The sequence below is a fragment of the Dipodomys merriami genome, unplaced genomic scaffold (genome assembly GCF_024711535.1).
Source record: "Dipodomys merriami isolate MVZ:Mamm:240054 unplaced genomic scaffold, mDipMer1.0.p SCAF_8, whole genome shotgun sequence".
In the NCBI taxonomy this organism is placed as follows: domain Eukaryota; kingdom Metazoa; phylum Chordata; class Mammalia; order Rodentia; family Heteromyidae; genus Dipodomys; species Dipodomys merriami.
The window spans coordinates 23,625,336-23,640,016 of NW_027206401.1; the positions used below are offsets into that span (position 1 = coordinate 23,625,336).

The 14,681-nt window shown below is 35.0% G+C and overlaps 1 protein-coding gene across 1 annotated transcript in view; it reads left to right on the plus strand.

Annotated features, from left to right (window-relative positions):
* Positions 1–14,681, plus strand: part of Stx7 (syntaxin 7) — a 34,565-nt gene that overhangs the window by 18,643 nt on the left and 1,241 nt on the right. Inside the window, exons 3-9 of the mRNA XM_070010995.1 lie at positions 5,363–5,432; positions 8,288–8,381; positions 9,112–9,249; positions 10,649–10,701; positions 11,337–11,433; positions 12,805–12,877; positions 14,382–14,464. Coding sequence (XP_069867096.1) covers positions 5,363–5,432; positions 8,288–8,381; positions 9,112–9,249; positions 10,649–10,701; positions 11,337–11,433; positions 12,805–12,877; positions 14,382–14,464 — 608 coding nt within the window. The remainder of the gene's footprint in view (positions 1–5,362; positions 5,433–8,287; positions 8,382–9,111; positions 9,250–10,648; positions 10,702–11,336; positions 11,434–12,804; positions 12,878–14,381; positions 14,465–14,681) is intronic.

The window sequence follows — 14,681 nt, forward strand, 5'->3', positions numbered from 1 at the left end:
TACTTCACTTAATATAATTTTTTCCAAGTTTTTCCATTTCCTAACAAATGGGGCAATGCCTCAGTAGATGAATGGATCAAGAAAATGTGGTATATATACACAATGGAATTCTATGCCTCCATCAGAAAGAATGACATTTCCCCATTTGTTAGGAAATGGAAAGGTTTGGAAAAAATTATATTAAGTGAAGTAAGCCAGGCCCAAAGAAGCATAGTTCCCATGGTTTCCCTTATTTGCAATATATAGTATAGGTATGAGTCAAGCGGTAAAGGTCAGATACTGTGATGTTAGGAAAATGAACCCTTAAATATGTATTTTAATGTTTTCGTTTCTTTCATGCATGTGTTTCTAACGCATTTATAAGATTATTTCTTTGTTGCTTTGTATGTCCCTCCCCCACAGTGTAACCCCCGCTTTCACTATATTTGATGTCAGTATAACATGTGGAGGAGATGGGGACAAACAAGTCGTTTAAGGATTCAGGTGGACCTGTTGCAACAATGAGAAGTACAAAATGTCATGTCAAAACCAGCTTTACAATGTCGGTGTGGGGGGGGAGGGGGTTATAATTAGGTGGGGGGAGGGGGGAGGCGGGGAAGGGAGGTGAAGGGTAAACAAAGGAGGAGGCTGCAATGCTTGGTAAGAAATGTATGCATCATCCTGCCCATGTAATTGTAGCCCCTCTGTACAGTATGTTCTCAAATAAAATAAAATAAAATTAAAAAAAAAAACAAATGGGGGCAATGTCATTCTTTCTGATGGAGGCATAGAATTCCATTGTGTATATATACCACATTTTCTTGATCCATTCATCTACTGAGGGGCATCTGGGTTGGTTCCATATCTTAGCTATGGTAAATAATGCTGCAACAAACATAGTTGTGCTGGTAGCTTTAGTATGGTCTTGTTTGTAAACATTTGGGTAAATGCCCAAAAGTGGGATTGCTGGGTCATAGGGGAGTTCTGTGTGAAGTCTTTTGAGGAACCTCCATACTGCTTTCCAAAGTGGTTGAAAAAGTTTACATTCCCACCAACAATGAAGTAAGGTTCCTTTCTGTCCACATCCCCTCCAGCATCTGTTGTTGTTAGAGTTCTTGATTTTTGCCATTCTAACTGGAGTGAGGTGATATCTCAATGTTGTTTTGATTTGCATTTCTTTTATGGCTAGGGATGTTGAACATTTCTTCATGTGTCTATTGGCCAGCCTTCTTTCTTCTTCAGAGAAGTTTCTCTTTAAGTCTTTCGCCCACTTATTTATTGGGCAGTTGTTTCTTTGAGGATTTGTTGTTGGGGGGTTTAACTTTTTGAGTTCCAAGTATATTTTAGATATGAGACCCTTGTCCGTTGTATGGCTAGTAAAGATCTTCTCCCAATCGGTGGGCTTTCTATTGATCTTGCTAGCTATGTCATTTGCCCTGCAGAAACTCTGCAACTTTATGCAATCCCATTTGTCCAACCTTTCTTTGATTTGTTGTGTTTCCGGGTCTCTATTCAGAGAGTTTCGGCCTGAGCCAAGGAGACCTAGGGTTTCTCCTATTCCATCCTGTAATGTTGAAAATTATGTCTTAATTTCCATGTTTTATAGTTTTTTCGCAATTGAATTTATTCTAATTGAAATGAAATATGACTATCTATAAACTCCCAACCCCTAAGAGTAGATTTAAAAAAAAAAAGACCAGATGGGAGAAACTGTAAGCATTCTCACTTTTTTCCAAATCGCCATTCTGCTTTCCAGCTGCCTAGGAACCTCTTGTCTCTGGCTAAGCTTGTTTTTCCTCAAGCAGTTTTTATAGGTCAGCTGGGCTATGTCAAATCCTATGAGCCACTTTTCTAACTTTCTTACTTTACAAAAGAAAAATTGCTGAATCCCAAACAAGAGAGAAACAGAATAATAGGATAGTAATGCACTAAGTATTTTAGAAAGATGTTTATTGAATACAATGCACAATAACTATCATTTTGTTTATAAATTAAAGTGAGCAACAGATGAAAATAACATACTCAAGATAGCATCTATGATGTACTGATAATGTTTTTTTTGTCATCACAGCCCTATGTTGAGACTTAATAACTTAACAGTTGCTTAATATATCTAATAGCAGGCTGAGTTGAGCTTATAGATACAAAGTTTAATAGTTTTTGATAATTCAGGGCAAGAATCAGCCAGTCAGCATTTCCCATAAAGGAGAAAACAATAAATATTTTGAAGACCATATTTGTTTCACTTTGTTGTTTTTGGCTTACTACCTCTCCTCCCCCCCTCCCCCACCCCCACCGCCCAGCTTGGAGAGCTATATAAACCAAGCTATAGGTTCCTCAGGCCATCATTTGCTGACCCAGGTGTTAGAGGTTAATGCCTGTCAGAACTAAAACTTGCCTGTTCAACAGCCAGTTCAGATGTATGTCTTGATCATTTTCAGCTGGACAAGAAATAGCCTTGCTATCTCTAATTGTCTGCGAAGCATACTTTGAGCACTGTTGGAAGCATCTCAGCTCAACTCCTTTCAGTTACTTCTTTCAGCTAGACACATTTAGGGTTTTTTTTTTTTATTCACTCTGGCAGCTGTCATACACCTGCATTCTGAAATAATGTTTTAAAAAGGCTTACTTTCAGTTCTTTAGCACTGAAATAGTCTTGAAAAACTGGGAAATCAATATTCTAATTCCATCTCTTTTAGTAAATAGCTGCAGCTTCTTGGATAAATCATTTGTTTGTTTGGCTTTCAGTTTCTTAGTTTGTAAAACATAATTGAAAGGATATTTGCTAATACCTTTCCAAATTTCACTTGATAGTTTCAGATTTCTGTTTCCATAGAGCCTTTATACTTTCCATAGATGCCTTTCCTTCATTCTCAATGTTCTAAGCAAAAGAACATTGTCAAATTAATGCTCATGTCCAAAAATTTTCCCCGTGTCTGGTACATAATGGATATCCAATAAGTCTTAAACCACTGAATGAAGAATAGCAGTACACTTTGTGTTTTCATAACTCATCTTTTATTTATATATGCCTTATTCTTTAGAAACATGTATTACTTCTTACATATATTTTGATCTTTCCAGTGCTGTTTTACAGTTCCGTCATTAAAATATTCATTGTATTCATTGACTTTGAACAACATGATAAATTGTGGAAATAGAAAAATTAGTAAAATTTAGTCCTAGGTCTTACTTTTAGGGTTTACTTTCTAGTTGTAGACACTGCCAGATAGCCTGGCCTAGAATGATACCATATCAGAAATTTACACTTATTTGTTTGCTTGTGTGAGAAAGGATCCTACAATTTATCTCAGGATGACATGGGACTCAGTACCTAGCCCAGGCTGGCATTGAACTCTTGACCCTCTTGACTCGCCTCCTTAGTACTTCTCCACCAAACTTAACTGGTTGTTTATTTTTTATTGCTGTTGCTATAAATTGGCTCATGGCAGTGATAGTATTCATCTCAATCTGAATAAAGGGAATATCAGTGAACCTATATGTGGTATTTATTCTTGTAACTATTGCTAGTGAAGCCAAATTAATTCTAATTGCTAATTAAAGTTGATTAAGTGTGTGAAAATTAAATGCTAGTAAGAATGTGGTGAAAATAAATAATAATAAAAATATAAAAAGCAGAAATCTGAATCATTTAGAAATTTGATAATAAAATTTTTTACAAATATTACAAACATTAGAATCCTCTAGAGTTAGGAGAAATTTCTATGCCTATTATAAAGTCCTCCAGCAGGACAGTGTAAAGTATCCATATTAAAACACAAAATCTGTAGCCTGTATACAGCGGTGCAATTTAGATCTTTTGAGGTTGACAGAGAAATATGTAACTAATTATAAACAATCACAGACAAAAATAGCTAACAAAACCTCTCCCTTTCAAAAGGAAAGTTGATCACTACCAATACCGCAAAAAAAAAAGAGAAAAGCTAGAACTAATTCTTTGGAAACTAGATGATTGATAGTAGTTGCTATTCTTTACAATTCAGTATTCATATTTTTCAGCTTTCTCTTCTAAGGTTTTTCAGTGGGTAATCTGCAGTAAGCAAGTTGAACTATATTTTGAAATACTTCTATCATTCTCTTGATCTCATAAATAAATAAGGCTACTTTAAAAAAGCAGTTAAGGCATATTTTAAAACCCCACTTTAAATAAAAGGAATGGATGAGTTATGTAAAAGTTCTTTGAGATGGATTTTCTGCTTTTTTTCTATTTGACATTTTATGTATGTATACATGTGCATGAAACTATGACATGTTTCTTTTAATTAAAATGGCCATAGACTTCTGCATTAATGAGCTTAACATGAATTTGGAATTATGAATATTCATCTTGAATTTTCTAAATATTTAAAACCTGCAGAAAGATAAATTGTCCTGTGATGAACCCCTTTGCCTGAATTCAGCTATACTGACATTAAACTTTTGTGCATGTGTATACACACATACTTCTTCAAACTTCTTTTCATTGTTTCCACTAATGTTTTATACTTTTTCTTGATTTAGAATCCAGCAAAAATAATCATACACTTCACTGGGTTGGGGGCTGCGGGGTTAGCACTTGCTGGGCTGGGGGCTGCGGGGTTAGCACTTATGGGTTGGGGGCTGTGGGGTTAGCACTTGGTGCTTTCATTCTTCAACAGCCCTTGCCTTTGTGATCTTGCTTTGCTCTGCTTGCTTGTTTGCTTTTTGTTTTCCTCTGTTTTTATGATACTGAAATTTTACGTCCAAGCTAGTTTTCTTGTAGATTATCTCACCAACTAGATTGGTTTGGTTCCTTCCTTATAATAGGATTCATTTTAGACATTTTGCCAAGAAAAAGACATGACTTCCTCATTCACATCAGGAAGGTTTTGATGTCCATTTGTCTCTCTGTTAGTGCTAAATTTGTTCATATGTTTCAACCAACAGCTTTATCTATAATGTTATTCCCTAGTGCCATCTGTTTCTAATGCTTTGTGGTTGTCTGAATGTCCTTTGATTTTAGCATCTTCTAGTTCTCTTAACTGAAGTAGTTTTTTTATCTTTTGTTTTGTATGTTTTTTTTGGAAATAGTTTTTAGATAGATTATAGATTGTGTAGATCCTGCAGATTTATTTGCTGTCCTGATAGAATAGGGAAAATAATATTTATGGATCATAAGTGTAGTTTTACATGTGTTAACACAATCAATTTTCTTTGGAAAATAAATCCATTTTGTTATTAATTGGTTTTAAATGAAACTTTTTTCTTGTTATCTCTGTGTTGTCTATTGTTATCTCTGCTTTTCTGTCATTTAAAACTGTCTAATTACCCTCACTTCTTTGGACTTAATGATTTCTGTAGCCCTAACATTTTTAACAATTATATATTACTTTTCCATTAACAGCTGTAGAAATACAAAGGTCCCTGAACCAGCTTGGAACACCTCAAGATTCACCTGAATTGAGGCAACAGCTGTAAGTATCTGAACAACAAAAAATAAGAAAGAAACCTATTGCTATGATTATGTTGCCTTTTAAGAGGGCATTTATTAGCAAAAACAATGGAAAGGTAATAAGGTTATTTCTTATCCAAAACATTTGTAACTAGGTTTTATGTAATTTTTGCAGTAGGTAAGTAGCTATTTTTCTTTATTGTAAAGATCTGAGTAACTCTATTGAAGCAAATCATCTTCAGTTAGCATTTTTTATACATTTTAAAAAGTTTTTTTAAACAGCTTTTGAAAAATGAAGACTCTAACCTCTATTTATATAATTTACTGCCAGACTTTTTTTCTTGATTTGGATCTAGTACATTTCCATTTATGTGAGCTATACTACCAAAAGTTTATACTCATGTGCTTAAATTCCAAAAAGCTTTACCTTCTTTTTTTTTTAAGGGGGTTATAATAATGACATTGTATGTAACATGTTTGAGAAAATTACTCTGCTGAAAACCATGATAGTATTTTGTGGTATCTTACTGATTTTGCAGTGTTCTTGCAAATCTTCTCTAAAACTGCAAAATTGGAGTGAGATAGATCAAAAGAATTATTTTCAGTTTGCTTTTAAGAAAAACATGACTGTTGGGAGTTTGATGATTTGTACATTATTTAGAACCTCACTTTTAAAAGTTTGGTGCTATAGTAGCTACACATCTCCAAACAACATTAGCTATAGAAGGAAATTGCAAAGATGAAGAAATTATAAGTAGTAGCGATTCATTGTTTTACTTTTTGAAGTGGATAGCTGTCAGGATTATAAAAATGCCCTCTCGTCCTAATAAATAATTTATTAGACTAAAGTAAAATGAAATAGAAATGTATAATTTACATTTACAGTATTTTGGTAGTCAGGAAATTCTGGTTATGTGAACTTGATCACTAAGGTCTGTTTTAGAACTTCATCTATACTGTTACTTCCAAAGATTTACAAAAGCATATCAAGGATATGTTAATTAAGTAGAGATATAAATTGGTTGCAATTCTTTAATTTGTTCAACACAAATATCTGTACTTAAGCATGTTACAGTATTTCTTTGTTATGGCCAGTCCATGTTTAAAATATGAAATAGTATATATGAGAGGCACTGATGTGTAATTCATGAAACATCTCTTTAATACAAGATTATTTAGTGTCAAGTTTTTTCAGTCAATTTTTTTAACTTCATAAGATCGCCAGAGAAAGGCAAGTATGGATATAATTAACTTTTTTTTTCATTTTTTTTCTTCTTGTTTTTGTGCCAGTTCTTGGGCTTGAACTCAGGGCTTGGTCACAGTCCTTGACTTTCTTTGCCAAAGCCTAGTGCTCTACCACTTGAGCCACATGCCACATCTCTACTTCCAGCTTTATTTTTGGTGGTTCACTGGAAATTAGAGCCTAATAGACTGTCCTGCCTAGACTGGCTTTAGAGCTTGATCCTCAAATCTTAGCTTTCTGAGTAGCTAGGATTATAAGGTTCCCAGCACAATTTACTTTTTTTAGTTGTATTTACGTCTCTTTACAAGGATATGCTATTTTTTTCCATAGTAAGCTTAAATAATAGTAACTTTGGAGACAGGCAGAGTGGTTTATGCCTATAATCTCTGTACTTGGGAGGCTGAAGCAGAAGGATCATTGAGTTCAAGGCCAACCTGTGTTACATACTAAGACCTTGTCTCATAAAATGAGATAATAATAAATAATAATCATTTATAATGTTATATAATGGGACATAATATACTATAGAGTATATAATATACTATATTATTATGTATAATTATATGCAATATATAATTTGTTATATACTATGTTAATTGAATAATTATTGCTGTCAAATAATACTGTTATTTATGATAATTCAGTAATAATTTATTATTGCATGTATATGAATATCACCTTTCTCCTGTTTTTTTCTTACATATCTGTGGAATATTAATGTCCACAGAGAAACAGAGACCAGATGTCCCTAAAACATTGGTAGGTCTTTACTTGTTCAAGTGACCTCCCAAAACAGGGATACAGATAAAAGGCTCCTGCACTTCCCATATCTCAAACAGAAAACACCAGACAGCCCACAGTCTCTAAGTTAAATTCTTTCTGGCTTGAGTCATCTGCAGTTCTAAATGGCTGCCGATCTTTATTTCTGTGGCTTGGTTATCCTAGATCATTGAAGAGCTTTCTATATCATATTATACTTAGTGTTTATCAAGAAATAAGATCGGAAGATTTCAATTTGATAGAAGAAATTTAGGACCAGTTTATAAAAGTACAGGTACTTTTATAATGGACAGCTTCAAACTACAAATACTTTCATTAAAAAGTTTGTGGGGTGGTGCTGGTGCTGGTGGTAGGGGTGATACTTGGATTTGAAGTCAGACTGCATGCTTGCTTGATAGGCACTTTGCCACTTGGATCATCTCTTCAGCCCATTCTATTCTGGTAATTTTTGAGATGCTATCTCCCTCAGCTAGCCTGAACCTGCGTTCTATATAGTGGGGACCAGTCTACGATGAAAGGTGTATACCACCATACCAGCTTTTTCTGTTGGAATGGGGTCTAGCCACAATTTTTTCAACCTGTCCAGGCTTGCATGCAACCAGGATCCTCCCACTCAACTTCCCACAAAGTTGGTCAAATGGGTTTTGCAAGCTTCTTGCTTGAGTTGGCCTTGAACCACAATGCTCTTGATTGCCATTTCCTGAATAGCTACGATTATGGGTGGAGAGCTACAATGCTCAGTTTAAAAAGTGAGTTTTCTAGAACTATTCATCAGAATTGAATCAAAGTGGCAGAGTTGTAGTTTAAGAAAACATATTAGTTCTTTGGCTGTAATGCATGTTTTTTCACTTTAGGCAACAGAAGCAGCAGTATACTAACCAGCTTGCCAAAGACACAGATAAGTACATTAAAGAGTTTGGATCTCTGCCCACCACCCCCAGTGAACAGGTATTAAGCTTTAAGACACATAGTTGATATATTGGATGTGAAAGAAATTAAATGCATTGTAGGATCTTTGAACTGTGAAGCTAGAAAGGAAATTAGGGGATTAAAAAAATTGTATTTGAGATTAGTTCCCAGAACATAAAACTATATTTAGTTACTCAGGTAATCTCTAGTGTTCCAATAAAGCGAATGTTATTTTCTTTTTTTTTTTTTTTTTTTTTTTTTTTTGCGAATGTTATTTTCATGTAGTTACCCTGACCCATAATTAACTGAGTGCTGAGAAAATGCTTCCTGAGTAATTACTTCCAACCTTGCAGGGCTGATTCCATGCAGCATGCACATACATTCAGTGTGCCTTAGGGTGTACATTTATCTCCTTGCTTACTTAATGGAAGCTACTACTTAGGTAAGAGTCTATGGTTTTATTTGCTTAAATAAAAGAACTACTTTAAAATGACCTCAAAATCATGACCTGTTTCTTTTAGCAGCTTTGAAAGTGTACAGTGATAAATTCCGCAAGATGAACCTTTTGCCTCAAGATAAATATGCACAGTACTTACAGTATTTGAACATACTGTCAGAATGTTACTTAGACTCAATCAGTAAGTTTCTGTAATTGAGAGTGAGTGAGAAACCCAGGATTAAAATACCAGCTAGTGATAAAACAACTATTGCCAAGCGTATTGAACTTCACAGCTTGATTCTAGTAGGCCTTTTTCTTCCTTTCCTCCAGCGTCAGAGGAAAATACAGAAGGATCGCTTAGTGGCTGAATTTACAACATCACTGACAAACTTTCAGAAAGTTCAGAGGCAAGCTGCTGAGAGAGAAAAAGAATTCGTTGCTCGAGTGAGAGCCAGTTCCAGAGTATCTGTAAGTACTTTAAACAGCATTGTAAAGATAAACCTGATACTCTCTAAGGAACCCATAGAAGTCTACATTGGGATGATTGTGTGTGTGTGTGTGTGTGTGTGTGTGTGTGTGTGTGTGTGTGTGTGTGTGTGTGTGTGTGTGTGTGTGTGTGTGTGTGTGCGTGCGTGCGTGTGTGTGCGTGCGTGTGTGCATGTGCGTGCGTGCATGCATACATGTAGGCACTAGTACTTGAGTTCAGGGCTTCATTTTCTTACTCAGCTTTTTCAGTCACAACTAAGCTATATATCCAGTCTGACATTTTGTTGGTTAGTTGATGTCAGTCTCACAGACTTTTCTTTCTTGGCTGGCTTTGAACCATGATCCTCTATGTCTTAACCTCCTGAGTAGCTATGAGTATAGGCAGGAGCCACCAGTGATTAGCTGTTGGAATCATTTTTTTTTTAGGTCATAGAGATCTGTGAATATCTTGGACTTCCAAGATACTCCAACTAAGTACTTATTACCTGGTTATTCTGCTCAAATTTTTAAAAAGGATGATGATTATATATTACTGTAGTTACCTGGGTCCATGACTAGAGCAGATCACAGATTACATAAAAACTTGAAACCTAAACTATCAAGAATGACTATAAAGTAGGGTGCTGGTGGCTCCCACCTGTAATCCTAGTACCCAGGAAGCTGAGATCTGAGGATTGAGGTTCAAAGCCAGCCTGGGTAGAAAAGTCTGTGAGACTCTTTATCTCCAATAAACCACCAGAAAACCAAAAGTGGTGCTGTGGTTCAAGTGGTAGAGCACTTGCCTTGAGCTGAAGAGCTCAGGGACAGCACACAGGCCCAGAGTTCAAGCCCCATGACCGACAGAAGAAAAAAAAAAAGAATATAGAGTCGGTACTGAGGCTTTATATATGTATGCAGGTGAGAGCAGACAGCCCACTCCCATTATATGAAAATGAAGATGAACCAAATGAATAGCTTGTGGGAATATTGAGAATGAACATGAGCCTTGAGAAAATAAGTGAAAGGAGGATTTCAAGTGGAACTTTAATTAATCTAATTTTAGGTTCCCTTTGAGACTATCAGACATTGTTCCTTATTCTTTCATATTGAGATTTTACTGCTATTATGTTTTAGCCAAATAATACTTACTATTTGGCCCTTAGCAACATTTAATGAACTCTTTCTTTGTCAGCTTAGGATGTAATTCCTTGAAACAGTTAAACTTGAAAATTAGAACAGGGACACATACACACATGTACACTTTGTCAAACATGCACACATACATATACATATATGTGTATATATATTAATATTTAGATGATTTTAAGAGAAAATATAAATATTTTTACTGTTCCTGTTTTATTTGCTCCTTCTCAATCCATCTTGTTACTAAATTATTCAGGGCAGTTTTTCTGAAGACGTTTCAAAAGAAAAGAATCTCGTATCTTGGGAAAGGTAAGAAATGCAAAACATTTTAAAGATCAAATATAACTTTTCTGATTTTTACCATTATAGTCCCTGGAGTAGAATTAAAGCATTCCATATATTGCAGCATTAATATCCTGGAAATTCTTTTAAATAACTATATAAAATAGTTTTTATAAGATAAAATATTTTTATGAAGTAGAAAAGTAAATTACCTATATAAATATGTACTGACTTAATTTTTTTTGTCAGTGGTGGGGCTTGAACTCTGGGCCTGGGCACTGTCCTTCAGCTCTTCAGCTCAAGGCTAGTGCTCTACCACTTGAGCCACAGCGCCACTTCAGCTTTTTCTTTTTATGTGGTGCTGAGGAATGGAACCCATGGCCTCATGTATGCAAGGCAAGCACTCTTCCACTGAGCCACCTTCCCAGACCCCTGACTTAATTTTTCATATTGGTTGTTCTCTTAAATTAGTCTTAAGTAAGTCTAATCCCATGCATGATAAAATAATGAAGAGAATGAAAACTGAATAAAATTTGGGCAATATATGCATTATATTCTTAGCACTTTTTAAGATAAGCAGTACCCATTGGAAGACCAAAATATCTAGTTAATGGCTATGTCTTAAATAGGAAATAAGTCCTTGATTCTGTATTTTTTATTAGCCCAGCACAACCTCAGGTGCAGGTACAGGATGAAGAAATCACAGAGGATGACCTGCGCCTTATCCATGAGAGAGAGTCTTCTATCAGGCAACTTGAAGTAAGCCTCCCTTGTAGACTCAGGCTGCTGCCCTGCCCTTAGTGAGTCTGCTTACAGTGCATAGAAGGGGAAGGGGTTGGAGAAAGAAACTAGCTTTTCATTCTGTAGCACTTCTAGTGTATAAGTTGAATTCTAGGATAACAGAGCATACTTCCCCTTATCCCAAATGTCTTTTTAATTCTGTTGTCATCTACAAGTCATCTTAGGACCAGTCTAGAGATTTTGGTCTGTCAAGGGAAATTGAATGACATCCTGTGACACATCATAACATCTTACCTATATAATTAAGCCCTTTTAAGTGACTTTACAAATTTTATTTCTGTTTGGTATATGTTTGATATCAGAGAGGCCTAAGGATTTATTAAGTCTGATTTCCTGTGGAATCCTTCTAGTTCCTAGAAGGTGGACCACTAATTGCTAACAATGGCTATAATCTTTTGAGGGTCTTCTATAAGCCAGGCATGTTGTGATTCATTCTTTATATTAATTACTTCAGTTAGTTTACATAAAAGCTGTGTTAATTAGTTAACCTAATTACTTTATAGAGGAGGAAAATAATATGTGTGAATACGTAAACTTCACGGCTAATAGAAATAAAACATTTAAACTTCGCTTGTTAGTTGGACAAAATAAGTCATTTATTGAATGAAACTTATGACATTATAAAGTCAAATCCATTTATTATTTATCTGGTACTGAAATTCATAACTTTATTAATCAATTATAAAATTTATTGATGTAGGACTTAAAATTTTAGCTAGTATTTTATTTTTAAATTATCAAATATATACATTTTTACATAGAAATATGCCATAAGAATGTTCTAGTGTATGAATAACCAATGTTGTTTAGTAAATGCCTAGTATATTCCAAGTTCTTGTAACAACTGGGTTAGGTGAATTACCTTATCTCATTAATCTTCTTCTAGTTCTTTAAAGCGTTAAGTTACTGATAGATTTCTCTTTCAATATAGGCCTCTAGAACTATAAATTTCCCTCTGAAAACTATTTTTAGAGTGTCTCATTTTTAAAAAATGAATATTTTTACTGTTCTAAACAGACATTGCTTGCGATAACATAACTGTCAAATTGCATAAAATAAATTGAGTGATCCATGTCCCTTCTCTATTATAGATCTTTTGTTTGCATCCTACCTCAGTTAGTATTTTAAATGCCACAAATTTGTTTTTGAGTCTTAGTGTCTGTTGTTAGGATTGTTTGTAGTGAAATAGTTTCCTGTTATTTCTAAATTTTGCATTAGAACCCTAAAGTGCGAGATTTTTTGTTATTGTTATATGCCTTTTTAAAAATTGCTTTCTCTTTCTCGGGACTGAATTTCTGTTCATCAATGAGTATGTGCCTTTTTTCTTAGGCTGATATTATGGACATTAATGAAATATTTAAAGACTTAGGAATGATGATTCATGAACAAGGAGATGTGATTGGTGAGTCTTAAGGATTTACATTGCATAGGGTGGGAGGAAGTTACATGCAGCAGCTTAGTTAGGCAACAGTAATTTTTTGTTGGTTTGTTAGTTTTTCACTCTATGTTGGGTGGTCTGGGATTAAAAGCATGGTGTTTACAACCAGCCTCATCACCCTAGGCAGTTTCTAAAACCCCAGTTGCAAGCCTGCTGGTTAACTCGAGCAGCTTCATGTATTTCAGAGCCCCCAATTTAATCAAGGCCTACTGCTGCTCAGATCTTAGAAAGCATCATCACTCCAGCTCACGCCCAGGGCCTTGGGTTTCCCTCTCACCCTAGTTTAATTCTCATCCCTTGAGGACTTTGAGTGAAACTTGTATTTGCGCTTTCATATTCTATCTTGTCTTTTAGGTAGGGAATAGATAGCTATTTGCCTGATCACTCCAATAGATTTTTTTGTTTGTTTGTTTTTTGTTTTTGGTAGATGAACAGATTTTTCTTATGCTAGAAAGTTTTCAAAAGAATCCTTTTAAAAAATCCATCTAAGTTTAAATATTAGTTTTCAGTTAAGGTCTAATTGTCAGCACTGATCGGGATCCATATTATTATTATTATTATTATTATTTTACCATTTTGAGATATGGTGGACAGATTTTTCCCTGGTGGTGATCAGAATCTTTGGTTGTGGAAAGGAGAGGGTTTGTTTGATCTTCTCTGTTTGCACATTAGTCTTGATAAGAAGAAGCTGTGGAGTTACAGATTTGTGCTGAGCTGGTGGACCTGGAGTTGCTTTGCGATGGAGATGACCAGAGTTCTCCCTTATACGTGCATATTGTTTGGATTACTCTAGAAATGTAATAACTAGGATGGCTAGGATTCTTAGCAGAGGATCACAACAGCTCAACAGCTAGATGCATATGACCATATAAAATGATGCTTATTGAAATGAACTCCAACAAATGGAAACAAGAGCTTTTTCTAGTGTACTGTTTGCAGTGATTTCTTTCTCCCTCCACCCTCTGTTTGGTTTATTCCCTCTTGTCGCTGTTTTTGATTTCTGTACCCTTTTAACTTGTATATAAGTTTATCTGATTTGGGGGAGGGAATGGAATCACAGAAATGATGGGACCAAGGGTGAACCAATGCAACAATGATACTAGATACTGTGTTGGAAATGAACTTTCTAACTTGTGGAGGGCAGGAAGCGGGGCGGGGTGGGGGGTGCTGGGGAGGGATGGGAAATGGAGAAAATGAGAGAGGGTTAACACTGTTCAAAAAGAAATGTACTCATTGCCTTACTTATGTAACTATACCCATACTGTATATCACCTTTACAATAACATTGTTTAAAAAAGAAGTAGTATAAGGAAGAATTTTACCCAGCTGTAAACTTTGTGATTCGTTACTGTTAAGCGCTTTGAGTAATGAACATATACAACAACCTTGAATGAAATTTGTGACTTATTGCTAGAACCTCAGTTAATATTTAGCAGTTTTATACATATGAGTGTGTTTTATTTTAAAGATAGCATAGAAGCTAATGTAGAAAATGCAGAGGTACACGTTCAACAGGCAAATCAACAGCTGTCAAGAGCAGCAGATTATCAGGTAATGTTAGCTCTCATAAATTTTTTATAACCTATAAAGTTAACGTAAAGTAGGGGGGGTGTTAAAGTAGCCATATATGTTAATTTTGAAACCCCACAGAAGAGAAATCAGAAACATACTATCTACTTTAATATTGGTGTTAGAGAATTTTATAAAGCAAAAAAAGTAACTAGAAATTTGATGTCAATAAGTTCCAGTTTATGTCAGTCTAGAAATG